The sequence below is a fragment of the Lepidochelys kempii genome, chromosome 7, assembly GCF_965140265.1.
Source record: "Lepidochelys kempii isolate rLepKem1 chromosome 7, rLepKem1.hap2, whole genome shotgun sequence".
Classification (NCBI taxonomy): Eukaryota; Metazoa; Chordata; order Testudines; family Cheloniidae; genus Lepidochelys; species Lepidochelys kempii.
Window position 1 is genome coordinate 55,249,380 of NC_133262.1, and position 15,100 is coordinate 55,264,479.

General features: G+C 52.4%; 1 protein-coding gene across 1 annotated transcript; it reads left to right on the top strand.

Moving 5' to 3' along the window:
• Positions 1 to 6,184: 6,184 nt before the first annotated feature.
• Positions 6,185 to 14,413, top strand: LOC140914614 (zona pellucida sperm-binding protein 4-like). The gene is made up of 12 exons (XM_073352905.1): positions 6,185 to 6,386; positions 6,704 to 6,825; positions 6,907 to 7,009; positions 7,609 to 7,764; positions 8,223 to 8,410; positions 8,897 to 8,994; positions 10,065 to 10,195; positions 10,606 to 10,795; positions 10,897 to 11,044; positions 12,478 to 12,556; positions 13,160 to 13,276; positions 14,319 to 14,413. Exons 1-12 carry the CDS (start codon positions 6,185 to 6,187, stop codon positions 14,411 to 14,413), a joined length of 1,629 nt encoding a protein of 542 aa, XP_073209006.1.
• The last annotated feature ends 687 nt before the right edge of the window (positions 14,414 to 15,100 follow it).

Sequence of the window (15,100 nt, forward strand, 5' to 3'; positions counted from 1 at the left end):
GGCTCTCCCTCATCACCAGCCAGGGGGCTGATATATTCCTCCAGGACTGGATGAGGAGAAGCTGCTGTGGATGGAGAGGGTGGTTATCTGAGCCCTGGTGTAACTGTAGTCTGAAGCTGACCTTGTCCCTGAGCCTTGCGTGAGCTGCCCAGTGGTAGAAATTCCCTTCAAGGGAACCGTACATGCTGCTGGGCAATTGAACAAGGGCACTAAGCCAGGGCAACAACTTGTGTACTGGGTGACTTTGCATTTCAGGCTGTGTTCTGGGTGTTGTGGTCACATCTGAAATAGCATCTGCTGCCTCATCTACAGCTGCCACATTCTCCAGCCCCTGGGCAGGGTGGGAATCTGCCATGAGCAGGAAAGGGCTGGCAGTGCGGGAGAGAGGATTCCTGTTCCTTCTACCCCTCCCTGGGCCGTGCAGACTGGGTGTATGGCTAATAACTGCTTTGTCTCCATCCTGCACGCTTGTCTCGGAGCACCCTGGACTGCAGCTTGGGCCAGCACAGCAGTCGCGGGGGTGGGGGTCCATGTCCATGTCACTCCTGGTAACTGCATGGTGGAGATGGAGGAGAAATGCAGCTTGTGAAACCAGAATCTTGAATTAAAACCATTCCAGACATACTGTTTCTCTGGCTCAGCTCTGCAGTCTCCCCGTGAGAAGGGGAGAACGAACCTGAGATGAGTGTGGGTGGAGCAACGGGCAAAATCCCTGCTAGACACGTTTATGGAAGCTTTCCCTCTACTCCCCTGGCCTCTGCCACAACTCCTGGTTCCCTTGGCATAGTCTACCCTGTCTCTTCACCTCGATTACTGGCTATGGCTAAGTGGAAGCTGTTTGTCATGGTGAGCATGTGACAGGTTGGGTCACAGAAACCCCTTTAGGACTGCCACCTGATGTGCTGGGACTACCTCCAAGCCAGTTTTTCCTGGCAGCTTGGGACTTGGGACTTGCCTGGTTGTGCCAGACATGCTAGCCTGCTACAAACACAGACCCAGGTCTGAACCAGGTCCCCCAAAAGTTGCAGGCTTAACTGAAAACAGCTTAAGAAGTGCTCCTGCCCCTGCTACCCAGTTCCCAATGGGATCTAAACCCCAAATACATCTGTTTTACCCTGTATAAAGCTTATACAGGGTAACCTCATAAATTGTTCGCTTTCTGTAACACTGACTGAGATATGCACAGCGGTTTGCTCCCCCAGGAATTAATTACTTGCTCTGGGTTAATAAGTAAAAAAGTGATTTTATTAAATATAAAAGGTAGGATTTAAGTGGTTCTAAGTAATAGAGAGAACAAAGTGAATTACCAAGCAAAATAAAACTCACACATCTAAGCCTAACGGTAAGAAACTAAATGCAGGTAAATCTCACCTTCAGAGATGTTCCAATGAGCTTCTTTTACAGACTAGGCTTCCTCCTAGTCTGGGTCCAGCAATCACTCACACCCTTGTAGTTACTGTCCTTTGTTCCAGTTTCTTTCAGGCATCTCTTTGGGGTGGAAAGGCTATCTCTTGAGCCACCTGAAGACAAAATGGAGGGGTTTCCCCAGGGACTTAGTCTCTCTTATGGGTGGAAACCCCTTGTGTTTTCCTATGCAGAATCACAGCTACAAGATGGAGTTTTGGAGTCACATGGGCAAGTCACATGTCCATGCATGACTCAGTTGTTTACAGGCCAATGCCATTGCTTACATGTTAGTTTGACTGTTCCCAGGAAAGCTCAGATGTGGATCTCAAAGTCCATTGTCAACTTGATTGGGCATTTCCTGAGAATAGTCCTTTCTCAAGAAGCTGACCAAATGCTTCACTGAGGCTACTTAAAATCAAACAAGTACACAGCCAATATTCATAAGTTCGAATACAAACATGATACATGCATACAAATAGGATGAATATATCCAGTAGATCATAACCTTTGCAGAGATATGCTACATGGCATATCTAGCATAAAACATTCCAGTTATGTCATATTTACACTCAGAAGCATATTTCTATAAAGCATTATGGGGTGCAATGTCACAGAGCGGTTATGGGTTTGAACTCAAGCCTGCTCAGCCTGTGGAGGGACGCCTAGTGAAGCACCATGTGTCTGCTCCTGCCTCAGTGATAGCACCAGGGAAAGGGCTTGCCACTCCTGCCTGTTGCCTTAATGGAGGTGGGCCCAACCCTGCCTACTCCTTGTCCGACCAGCTGTGCAGGAATGGACAATTGTGACCTCCCAGCCAGAAACCAGATGCTTTGCTCATCTGGCAGCAGCACCAAGGAACTTAGCTTATTTTGAGTCTTACAGCATATGGAGCACCAGTGCTGTACCTCATCTCAGTGTGATCACTAGTCTTCTTGCTAGGCAGGCTTGAATGGGGCTAGTTAGCTTGGTCAACTAGTACCTCTGTATGATCCAAATGCCACCACCCTGCAAAGCTCAGGACTCCCTCCATGCTTCTCCTGTGCTTGGCCAACTCAACCAGTGGAGGATACTAAAGCAAAATACAGGCAGGAACTGTATAAAACCAACTGCTGGTTGAGGAAACTGTTAACTAATCCCAGCGCTCCTCTCTCATGTTTGCTACTGGATCCTGGCTGACCAGCAGGAAGGCAGTGGCTGGTGAGAGAATTAATAGCTGCCCTGGGGAAGTGACATACTCCAGAGTGAGGGGAAGGCTATAGAATTGGCAAGGGGGACAGAGAGCCCAAAGAGCAAGGGAATCTTGTGTTTGTACAAAGGTCAATAACATCTTCTGTACCGGTCTTGGGGGAGATCCTGGCTGAGCTACAGCTTCCCCAGCAAAGCAGGAGAGATGTGCAGAATTAGTCAGCAGAACTCCAGCAGCCCTGCTGTGATCTCCACTACCCACTTTCTGGAGTCCAGGGTGGAATGCCTGTTCACACAGAGACCAGTCCCAGTATAACCCATAGCTGGTGTTAGGGTATTTTGGGATGAGGGAGAACTATGTTCAAGTCCCTGTTCTGCTGGAGTCAGAGCCTTGACCCTGGGTCTCCCCCATCCCTCCTGAGTGCCCCAACCTCTGGGCTGGTGCAATCTGTAGTGCTTTGTCTTTACTGAAAACTTTAGGAAGATCTGTTTTGCCTTAATGCAACCTAGGTCCGCTGGAATAGCGGCATGTGTGCATAGCTGAGACAGTTTAAAACAGACAAGTCAGTTGTGACCAGCTCAGCCTTTAGTGAATGCTGGCCTGATGTTTTCCATTCTAGGGCTCTGTTTTCAGTTGCTCTGAGCCATTTGGGCTGAAGTTTTCCAGCTCAGGTGTCTGCCTCAGGCTGAATTTTTTTTAAAGGAAAGTTTCACCTAAAACAGAGCAGCTGTTTGCAAGAATTAATGGTGCGGGGGGGGAGAAGAGAATAGGTTTTGCCCCATTAGAGAGAAAATAGCTGCTTCATTGAGAAGTTCTAGAACCCTCCTGGTGGGGAGCTGGGAGCTGAAACATCCCAGAGTGGCTGTTTTGATGTTTGGGCTGTACCTCTTGCTGGTCCTGAGAAGCTTCTCCCACATGGAGCCAAGTCACGAGCCTTTGAAAAAATCAGTTTGCTCAGGCTCAGTGGAGGTTTGTTTGGAGCTAAATTCTCCAGTTTTCATCTCCACTGAGCAGCACTTTCCCTTAAATTTTTTCTGCTGGTCAGGAGGGGACATTGTGGTGTTGAGCACCAAAACTGAGAGCAAGGCACCTGTCTCTCCTGTGATCTCAATGCCCCCTGCTTGGGCCAGGCTGCACCGAGGAGGAGTAAAGGGCCTGACCCACACACAGAGGATGGGGGGAAAATGGAAAGGGACAAGATAGACACAGAGCTGGGAGGGCAGAATCCATGGTCGGGGTGGGATAGGAGGAGGGGCAGGAGCTAGTGTGGGTGACTACAGGGCCCCAAATGCTATGGTAATATAAATAAGAGCAGTTGAGGGGGTAGAGACTAGGAGGGAGCCCAATGGCAGAAAGAAAAATGACTACTAGAATCACTCCCTAACAGATCCTGGAAGAGAACCCAGGAGTCCTGCGCCACACCAGTCCTTGGCTGTCAGCAAATAGCTCTGAAACCTGCTGGCAAAGCATGCATCTCTCCTCCGTTTCAGCCATGTAGAGTACATCCATGCAGACAGCGGCAACCCATGGCACTGAGTCTCCAAGCCCAGGCTGAAAGATTTGGGCTCATGCTACCACAGCAAAAACAGTTGTGTCAAGAGCACTTTTAAGTGGGGGCTTGGCTGGAGCTCATGCCCTGAAACATACCCCACTCCCTAGGCTTCAGAGCTCGAGCCAGCTCTGTTTAGAGCTCAGAGCTCTGGCAATGTCTACCCAGCTATGTTTAGTGCAGTAGCCCAAGTCTGTTGATATGGGCTCACAGGCTTGCTGCTGCGGGCTGTGCAGACATACCCATAGAGCAGAGGTGGGCAAACTACGGCCCACCAGCCAATTTAATCTGGCCCTTGAGCTCCCACTGGGGAGCGGGGTCTGGGGCTTGCCCCACTCCTGAGCGCCATCTGGGGATCGGGGTTGGGGGGAGGCCACTCCATGAGCACTAGCTGCAGCTCCGCGCAGCTCCTGGAAGCAGCAGCATGTCACCCTTCTGGCTTCTACGTGTAGGGGCAGCCAGGGGACTCTGCACACTGCCCCTGCCCCAAGCACTGCCCCCGCAGCTTCCTTTGGCTGGGAACTGCGGCCAATGGGAGCTGCAGGGGCGGCGCCTGTGGATGGGGCAGTGCCTGGCTGCGGCTCCGCATAGGAGCTGGAGGGGAGACATGCCACCTGGAGCCTGCACCCTGAGTCTCTCCCACGCCCCAACCCCCTGCCCCAGCCCTGATTCCCCTCCCGCAATCCAAACCCCTCATCCCCAGCCCCACCCCAGAGCCTGCACCCCCAGCCGGAGCCCTCACCCCCCTGTGCTCCAATCCCCTGCCCAAGCCCAGAGCCCCCTCCCACACTCTGAACCCTTTGGTCCCAGCCTGGAGCACCCTCCTGTACCCCAAACCCTTCATCCTCAGCCCCACCCCAGAGCCTGCACCCCCAGCCGGAGCCTTCACCCTCTCCTGTACCCCAACCCCAATTTCGTGAGCATTCATGGCCTGCCATACAATTTCCATACCCAGATGTGGCTCTCGGGCCAAAAAGTTTGCCCGCCCCTGCCATAGAGGCTAACAGCCTAGTACTCCTACCAGTTATTCCTCTAGTTCAATGGTAGAGGGCTGTGCTGTAACTCTAAAGGTCCCCCGCTCCTGATGAATGAAGTTGGGATCCATACAGCTCCATGGGATGAAAATTGTTTTCCATTTATATTTTGAAACTGTCAGGAAAGCACAAGCTTTAGGCACATCCCATGCACCCATCCCTCGACCCAAGCTGCTATGGCAGGTCCAGTTCCTGCATTTGTTCAAAGGAAACAGAGATGAGTTTGGGGTCCCCAAGACTCAATAGACTTGGATAGCCCTGGGTCCCTGCTGGGCTGGGAAGCAACGGTGCAAAGAGAAACCAAACCTAGCTTCCCACAAGAACTGGATTCTCTGGGCCTGACTCTCCACTGGCCTGTGCCTCATTAACAGCAGAGGGGGTAAAACACTTCCCTTCTCCTTTGGTAACTATGGCAATGGAGATTCAGGCCCTCCCCCTCTCACCGGTCCCTCTGCAAGGGCCTGATGCAGGGAACCTGGCCGTCCTCCAGGCAAAGCCAGCCCAGTGTGTGAACTGAGCGAGGGCTGGCTGGGGCTGTCCCCGAGGAGCCTTCCTGCTCCAGGGGGAGTCTGGTGCCACAGCAGCTTTAGAGAATGAGTCCAGAGCTGGCTTGGTGGCAGATGGCCTAGAAGCGGGGGATGCCCCCATCATGCAGCAGGGGGACCTTGGCAAGGGGCCAGGCTGATCCCTCAGCAGAGCGAGGCCCAGCACCAGCGTTTGGAGAGGAAGGAAGGTCTGAACCCTCCCAGGGTTCCAATGGGAAGGAATAAACTGACCTCCCCTCAGTAACATGCCATGAACACAGACCCATCTTCTGCTTCCTTCTGAGAAGGGCCAGGAAGCTCCATCCCACCCCCAAGGTTTCTCCTTCCAGGGGCAGGGTATGGCCAGACCTCAGGGGAGGGGCTGGGCTCTTCTCCCTTGGCCCTGCAGGAATGGCCACCTGGGCTCTGGCCAATCCCAGCTGCCTGCAGAGTACAAAGGAGGCAGACTGGGGGCAGATGCCTTATGGGTCACTGGCAGGAGAGCAACATGGCTGGGGTGTGGTGTGGGCTCTATGGGGGAGTGGTGTGCTTCTGGTTGCTGTACTGCTCCTTTGCTCTGGGAGCCCTGGGGGATCCTAGGGAGCTGGTCTGTGGCCAGAGAAGCTTGCAGTTCATGCTGCATCCTGGCCAGGCTGGGGTGGACTCCCTGGCACTGACTGCTTGGGGTAAGTGAGGCTAGACCTGTGTGCCCCTCCCTGGGTGTCTGGAGGGAGCCCAGTGTGTGGTTTCAGGGAGAGGGGAAGGGACTGATTCTGTCCCAGGGATCCTTCTGCTTGTCCAAGCCCTGCCCAGCAGCTGGCTGAGTCCTAGGGAGCCTGAGCAATGGCTGAACTGAGCTGGGCAGGGCGCCTGAGCTGGGCAGCCCTCCTGCCCCCCCACAGCCAGGAGCCTGTCCCCTCTGTGCAGGGGGGCAGTAGCTCCTTAGAATACTCTTGTGCCCTCTTCCCCTGCACTGGCTGCTGATCTCTTCGTTCCTCCCTAGATGTGGCTGGGAAGCTGCATGCTCTGCAGAATGACTCCAGCTGTGGGATCTGGGTCTCCCAGGCTGCAGATGGCTCCAGGACAGTTGGTGCCTCCTATGCCGGCTGTTATGTCTCTGAATGGGTGAGTGACCTTCTGGCACCTGCCTTGGGTTCTGTGCTTGCTGCTCTGCCAGCCCTGATGTCTGTGGGTCTCTCTCCCCAGGATGGCGGTTATCTGATGGTGGTTGGTGTTGACGGGATGGCTGCTGGTGGGCGCAGGGCCCTGCATGAGGAGAAGGTGCTCAGGTGCCCCAGGAGCCTGCCAGGTGAGGGCCTAGTGTCTTATGTTGAATGCCCCAGCCTGTGGCTGTGAACGATCTTGTGGAGATGGCTGCTCTCCTCCAGTTACACAAAGGGAGGCCTTGGTCTCCCTCTTCTCCTCCCTGGGGTCAGGTGGTGACTGTGGAGCCAGTGACAGCCCTTCTTTGCAGGCTGAGCAAAACAATGCCCTGGGCAGAGAGCACTGCCTGCTGCTTGGCTGCTCTTCTCACATAGGAGAGCCTGGTGTTCATGGTCTTTGTATTGCATTAGCCCCTAAGAGCTCCAGGCAGAGCCTGTGGATGGTGACAGGTGCTGGAGGCTTCCCTAGAGGCCATGTCTCCACTACCCCATTACCCAAACTGTTCCTGGATTAAATGGTGAGTCTCTGGGCTGAGAGTGCACAGACCAGGTACCCCCGGGATGCTTCAGATTGAAGCCCCATAGCAGAGTGAGCTGGAGGCAGGATGTCTGTCCTGCAGAATGCCTGGGGTCCTGAGGGAGCCTCAAAGCTCCTAGCCAGGCCAGGAGGGAGCATGCTCTGTAGCCAAGTCTCTTGCCCCACCTAGTCTCTGTTCCTTACTGCTTCCCACCTGTCTCACCCCAGCCCTGGATGCTCCAAGCCCCGATGTCTGTGCTGCCATCCAGAGCCAGGATAGGCTGCCCTGTGGCTCCTCACCCATCGACCGGGGAGTCTGTGAAGAACAAGGCTGTTGTTACAACCCCAGTGATAGGGTGAAGCCTTGTTACTATGGCAACACAGGTGAGTTTCTGTGCACATGAATTGTCCAGAGCTGACTGTAATGGTCCCACGTGGGGGGGGGGGGGGCAGTGGCTGAGATACCTGGCATCAAAGCTGAGTGGGGTTTCCACGTACCCAGTCCTGGAGACAGCTGGGTGCTGGGCTAGTTAGTGTGATATCAAGGCCACGTGCAACGCTTTCCATCCAGCCTCAGGCTGAGTGCTTCAGCTGTGACCAATAACAGTCCCAGCCCCTTGCTCTGGAATCCACAGCACATGCCTCGTGGCCATTACAGCTCCACCATGAGCTATATGTGCCAGGGTCCCTTGCAGTGCCAGCCTGTGCCCTGGAGGGGTGCAGTAGAACATGGTGGGTTCTTATCCAGCTCCGGGACAAGCTGCTGGCTTCGGCTCTAGTGTCCTGAGACTGGCTAACCCAGGTAGGAAGGTGGCCCTGACTTGTCCCCGGCTCCCTTCCAGTGACAGCGCAGTGCACTCCAGATGGCCACTTCTTCCTCGTGGTCTCTCGGGCTGTGACTCTGCCCCCCCTGATCCTGGACTCGGTGCATCTGGCCAATGGGCACGGTGCTGGCTGTGTCCCTGTGGGGCAGAACAACGCCTTTGTCCTGTTCCGGTTCCCACTCTCCGCCTGTGGCACCACTTTCCAGGTAAGAGTTGAGCTGGGGGAGGCCAGGATGGGGTCACTCAGCAATAGAAGGGGGTTCACTTTTTACTTAACCCAGAATATGTGTTAATAGCAGCTGTGCATATTTTTTATTAGTGTTAGAGGGCAAACAATTTATAAGTACTCTGTATAAGCTTTATACAGGTAAAAAATGAATTTATTTGGGGTTTAAACCCCATTGAAAGCTGGAGATTTGAGTGTTAAAAACACTTTTAAGCTGCTTTGAGTTAAATTTATAACTCATTACATGGCATATGTAGCATAAAACATATTCCAGTTATATATATAGAAGCATATTTCTATAAAGCCTTTTGGGGGCACCATAACAGCTGCATGTTGTCGGTGAATGCCACCTGACTAGGTTCAGTGGTGGCCTAGAAGAACTGCATCATGCCACTGAAGATGCCAATTTTTGGCTAGATGACCATGCACATGCCAAATAAAATAAGTGATTGCTCTCTCCTTCCAGATGGTTGGAGACCAGGGTGTGTATGAGACTGAGCTGGTGGCAGACAGGGATGTGAACACCTGGACTCTGGGCTCCATCACCAGGGATAGCACCTTCAGGTAACTCCTGGGGCTGGTATCTCTACCTTGAATCTCTAGAGCTGCCTCTGTCATGTCAGGCAATAGCATGGGAGTGGTTCAGGGCCAGCTGTTCCTCCAGTCAGCTGTGCCATGGCAGGTGCCAGACACTGCAGTGACTCTCTTCCCCAGAACCCTGGGCTCTCTCAGCTCATTGGGAAGACTGGCCATGAGGAGTGAGGTGAATGGGGCTGAGCATGAAGCAAGTCAATAAAGGGGATATTGGTTTGTAACCCTTTCCTGGGCTGGAGTGTGGGGAGGAAATGAAGTGAACTCACCAGCCAGCATGTCCCTCTGCAGCCAGGCCTGGCACTATAGCAACTCCACATTCAGCCTCTGCTCAGGACTCCCGCCCTCTGGTCGGGTCCATCCTATTCACTCATTCTCGTGTAGGAATCCAATATGCTAAAGTATCTGACCCTGTGTTGGGTCACTTGCCCCAGCCTAGGTTCTGTAGTCATTGACTGCTCTCTGTGGGAGGTTTTCCTATTCCCCCTCCTGGGGATGGGAGGGGAACCAGGTCCACCCTCTGCTCTGGCTTCCAGCCAGGAACTCTGGGATCAAGCAGTTATCACTGTCTCTCCTTACAAGATCTTCCACTTCCTACCTCTGCCTGACCACAGGTGCCTTTCCCAGGACTTCATCGTCCACTCCTCTTTGGAAGTCTGATTCCTTGTGAGGCTTCCTGCTGGAAGCCTCCTTTTGGCAGTTTCTGGCCATCCCCCTGGCACCTGCCTGGAACCCTGGCTGCTCTGTCCCTTTGGGGCCAATCCTAAAGTAGAACTCCCTATGGCAGCTCTCCTCAGTCCTTCCCTATTGCCCTGCAGTCCCTCATCTATAGGAACCACCCACTGGGTTCTCCCTAGATGGGACTAATTCTTAATTGCCTCGCCTCCAGGTACCCCATATGGGGCAACTCAGCTCCCCTGAACGCTGTCCCTCCCACTGTGGGGGTTCATAACCACCCTCTAGTGCCCTTCCCCTCAATGCCGTCTCTGCAATGCATGCCTGGCCTTGATCATATCTCATCTTCTTGGCACTCTCACCACCAGGTTACACGTCCGCTGCAGCTACTCCATCAGTGGGAACTTCCTCCCCTTGAGTGTCCAGGTCTTCACCCTGCCCCCGCCCCCTGCTGTGTCCCAGCCTGGCCCCCTGATGCTGGAGCTGCGCATTGCCACAGGTAGGAGAGCTCCTTGGAGAGTGACGTGGTGGAGCAAGGGCTCATTCTTACCTCTTGGTGCAGGAATCTGGTCTCTGGCTTAGCTGCCCCTCCAGGCCAGATGAGGCCTTAAGACCCTGTGGAATGGATCTAGGGAGGATGGGGGAGATAAGGCTGTGACTTGACTGTCCTTTGCACTTTGATTTTAGGATTCAATTACAGCTCACTTCTGGCTGAGAGAGAGGTTCTGTCCTCAGTGTATAGAAAGGCAGCCCTGCTCCTGCATTGTGGGCTAGATCTAGCACAGTGGGAATGCTTACCCCAAGCTGGGAGTCCAGGCGCTGCCTGAACTGTGGGTGTTGACCCTGTATAATGCACTAAGATTCTCTACACGCATCTAATGCTGATCTGCAGTGACCTCTCTGTTCCAGAGCAGAATTACGGCTCCTACTACACAGACAGAGATTACCCTGTGGTGAAGGTTCTGCAGGACCCCATCTACGTGGAGGTCCGGATCCTGCAGAGAACTGACCCAGATCTGGTTCTGGTCCTGCACCACTGCTGGGCCACTCCCAGTGCCAACCCCCAGCAGCAACCACAGTGGCCGATCCTGGTGGATGGGTGAGTGACAGGGTCCAGGGTGAGGCGTCTCTATTTGGGCCTGGGGAGTGCAGGGTACCTTCTCACAGCTGCTTCTCCTCCCCCTCCCCCCTGATTCCCAGGTGCCCATATGCAGGAGACAACTACCGCACCCAGCTGGTGCCTGTGGGAGCCACCTCGGGGCTGCAGTTCCCATCTCACCACCAGCGCTTCATCGTCAGCACCTTCACGTTCGTGGAGTCTGCCTCCCAGCAGGCGCTCACAGGGCCGGTATGGCTTCTCTTTGATGCTCTTGTCAGCTGCTGTAGCTCCACTCCATTGGAACAGCAGCCTAGCCTCTCGTGAGCTGCTCAGAGTGGACATGAGACCTGGCCTACAGGGACCTCAAACAAGCAGAAGGGGCTTTGACTGTTCATGCTGAAGCAAACCAACACCTCAGCTGAATCATAACCAGCTAATGGCCAACTGTGGTTCTGTAGCTGGCAACTAGGGAGAAGTGATGTTGCAGCTAGCCTGGGACACTCTTCCTAGAGTCTGGGAAGAAGCAGCTCAAAAACAGAGCCTTGGCCACTCTTTGTAAATGGCAGGCCACGTGGAAAAGCCTTTAAAACTAACCTTTATCCCAGATTGGGTGTACAAATACACTTGCCCTATAGCCTTGTCTTGAGGCCAGCTGCCTAGTGAGATCACAGGACTTGGAGTTATGGGACTGGTCACATAGTTTCTAAACCCACTTTAAGTTCCTCACTGGGACCTGGGGCAGTCACTTATCCCCATGCTAAAGACTGACCTGCCTCTGGTCTCGAGGCATCACAAATGTGAAGTATTTACTGACTGAGGAAGAAAGCAGTGCTAGAGCAGGCTTCCCACAGTGAGTGGGGAAGCAATGTCAGATGCTGCTCATTCTAGAGCAGTGGCTTTCAACCTATTTACCACTGAGCTGCATCTGATACCTGTTTGGCCCCGCGGCTGTCACATGGGCCACAGCTCTGTGCTGACTGGGCCATGGGTCACAGGTTGAGAACCATCTTTCTAGAGCTTTAAACTAGTATATGGAGGGAAAATGTCACCAGCACTTGATATACTAGCAGATGCTTTATAGTAGCAGGAGTCTTGACCAAACTGCCTTGACTCTTCAGTATCAAATGGACTGAACGAGCTTAAGGACTGACTTGTAAATTGGACTTGGGTGCTGTTGTCTCACTACTTGAAGTATGTGGTGCTGTCCCCACCTCTTAGCTCCCACTGAGACCTCTGACTACTGCTTTGATCTGTAGATGTGACATGTCAGGGAGAAACTCTCCTGTAATCTCTCTAACCACCTGATCTGTCAATAGCTGCCTTTCAGGGAGCTCTTCCAAGTGCATTAGCTGCTCACATTCTCATTGGGATGTACACTATCTATATTTCTAAACCCTTGGTTCTTTTTCCTGTCCAGAGTGGGTGGCTGACCATCTAAACACAATCCAGGCTTGTCTGTGACTTGACACTGAATCTCCTTCCCTTAGTGTGGGATAGCAGGGGGCCACACTGCTGGGCTCCCTCTCAGGGGGTCCTCACCTACTGGCTGGGCTCCCAGAAGCCTTGGGAAGTAAAGTGCTGGGGTACAACAGCAGCCCCTAGTCTGTTTAGAGAATCCCCTGCAGCACTGCTCCTATAGCTAACTGCAAGAGCCTGATTCCTAACACCTGTTCTTCCTCTAGGTGTACCTGCACTGCAGTGCCTCCATGTGCTGGCCCTCCAGGCTGGAGTCCTGCACCATCTCCTGCCCTGCTGGAGCCAGTAAGTGCCCAAGTTCTGATCTCTAGGGGGTGGGGATAAGGGCCGCTGCCAGGACTCCTGTAATCAATGGTGGATCTGTAACAACCACTGGGGCCTGATGATGCCTAGCTGAAAAACAAGGCTGCCCTTTCAGGAGGCAAGTGGCCGTTGGCCTGTACACAAGGCATTGCCACTAGGGAGGAGGAGTTGCACAGACCCGCCAAAATTATATTTTTAGATCAGTTGTGATTTGGACCCAGCATGACTCTACGACTGTTAAGCTGAAGTGTCACCAAGCCTTTCAAATGGCAGTGATTGTGGCTAGTACCCTCTGAGGGTGCAGCAGATGAGACTTCCATGCAGTGCAAACGTGTCACTTCTCTTGCTAGGTGCTGCATTCTTAAGATCGGATCAATGCAGCTGCCTCTTCAACTTGTGTCCAAGCTTTGATCTTTATTGGAGAAAAATTGGGGATTAGGCTGTACATTGCAACCTTTGCTGCAGGGGATGCTAACTTACTCGTACTGTCTGGCAGTCTCCTCTGGGATGATGGGAACAGGCTACCAGGTCACTCTGGGGCAATGCTGCTTTGAATCTAAAACATGTTCCTCATGTGTCTCTCAGGGGGTAGAAGGAGCTCTGAGCATCACCCAGAGACTGGCCTTTCCTCCATCACCAGCAGGGGGCCTGTGTTTCTTCTCCAGGGTGGTGCAGAAAGAAATGATGCTGTGCAGAGCTTTCGTGAGTACCACTGACCTGACCACTCCTGGCACTTAGTATTCTCCCTACAAGGGAGCTTGGATGCAGCCATAAATGACACTGCCAGAGCTCCATCAGTTGTAGGGATGTGATGTCCCCTTGGGCTCAGATGAGCACAAAGATGCACTACTCCCTGCCTGGCACTGATGTCCTTGCACTGTCCAACCTGCCAGTTGTAAGCATCTGAGTCTAGAACCTCTATCCCTAGGTGTCTGGTGAACTTGGACCAATACCAAGGTGGGGGATTGATCTTACCCCATTCACCCCTTATACAGCTCACTTCTGTAGCTCACAAAAGCTTTTGCGCAAATTTGTTAGTCTCTAAGGTGCCACAAGTATTCCAGTTCTTATGGCAGTGAGAGGGGTTCCTACTAATCAAGTATCTAGCTCTCATGCTCCCTCTGTTTAGATGTAGGTTATTTAATTTTGTCTATGGTCTGTCTTTTTTTAAACTATAGTTCTAGTACCAAACCACTTTAAATAGCAACTTTTTGCCTATTACTTAAAGACACTTAGTTAGGAATAACACCAGCTCCAATCTCTAAACATTTCCTTTTTAATGCCAAACTAGTTTATCCCCTGTCCCTTCTTAAATTGGACACAAAGATCTGATCTAGTGTACTCTCCTGACTTAGTGGTTCTAAAGCAGAAGTCAACAGGCTTCCACATACTGATGTTTGCCTCAATACATTAGACTTGGGAAAATGAAAGACCCGTCACCAGTGGGGAGGGAGGCCAAATTTTCCAGAGATGTTCCAGCTAACAAACCATTGGGGAGAACCCTTTCAGATGTAAGCACAGGCTGAAGGCTCTGGACTTCCAACCAAGGGAATCTGCAAGAGGGAGGTGTGAAATGACTTAATGTCCACTAGATTAATATTTTGGTGTGAAACTCTCCTACACCTAAAATCATGATCTATAGAGCTCCTTACCTCAATATAGGTGGGGCCTAATTTGAAGCAACAAAGGGGCTCCCATGCCCCTGTTTGCCTGTGTAGTTATACTCTTCATCTCTCTCTAACAGGACTGCCCATGACTGCTGGAGCACCCAGGGTGCTAGCTGTTGCTGGTGTGGCACTTGTGGGAGCCCTGTTCATGATACTTGTCTCTGCAATGTAGTGAGTACAAAGCAATGCAGCCTGAAATTACATTGCAATAAACACTTCAGACTTATTTGCCATTTCTGGGTCTTTCTGATCAGTTGGGAGGCTACTGCTCCTGGGGTGGGACAGGCAAGGTTTAGTACTCAATTGAATTGAGATCCCAATGCATAGCCTTTGACTTGGTAAGTTTCTCTCCTTCCTGGTGCCTGGAAATTTCCCTCTCAATGCACATTAGAATGGTCTCCATTCAAGTGCATGACGAAGGCTACTAGTAGCATCCAACTACATAAAGTGGTGGAACACCTGCTGCCTTGACAAGGTGATCTGTTCAGAATGCTGACAAGATTCACCTGGCTGTAGCCTTCTGCCTCTGGAATAATGCCTGCCTTGATTGCTAATATACTTAGCATACACAAGGGGGTACAGATGCCCCTGCTTGTGTGGGCAAGGGCTCCATTTGCTTTGGGCTTTAAAAACAAAACTTTCTGCCCCAGAAACTCTTTAATTCACAGGATCCATCTCCACTAAAGAATGAAACCGCCAATTCTCCCCTCCTGCTACAAGGGACACTGCTTCAGTTATAGTGCCCTCAGGTTGCTATTGCACAGCTCCCTGAAGCAGAGCCTTTCAGGGCAGCCTGAAAGGCCATGTGGGAGCCCTGGGGAATTGTGAAGAGTCAGTCATTAAGTAGCAGTAACCTTTC

What these genes read in the sequence shown, in the direction of transcription:
- LOC140914614 (XM_073352905.1), top strand. Translation starts at nt 6,185, where the DNA reads ATGGGTCACTGGCAGGAGAGCAACATGGCTGGGGTGTGGTGTGGGCTC. An exon ending in GCTGTTATGTCTCTGAATGG is followed by an intron (nt 6,826 to 6,906) that starts GTGAGTGACCTT and finishes CTCTCTCCCCAG; the next exon opens with GATGGCGGTTATCTGATGGT. An exon ending in TGATGCTGTGCAGAGCTTTC is followed by an intron (nt 13,277 to 14,318) that starts GTGAGTACCACT and finishes TCTCTCTAACAG; the next exon opens with GACTGCCCATGACTGCTGGA.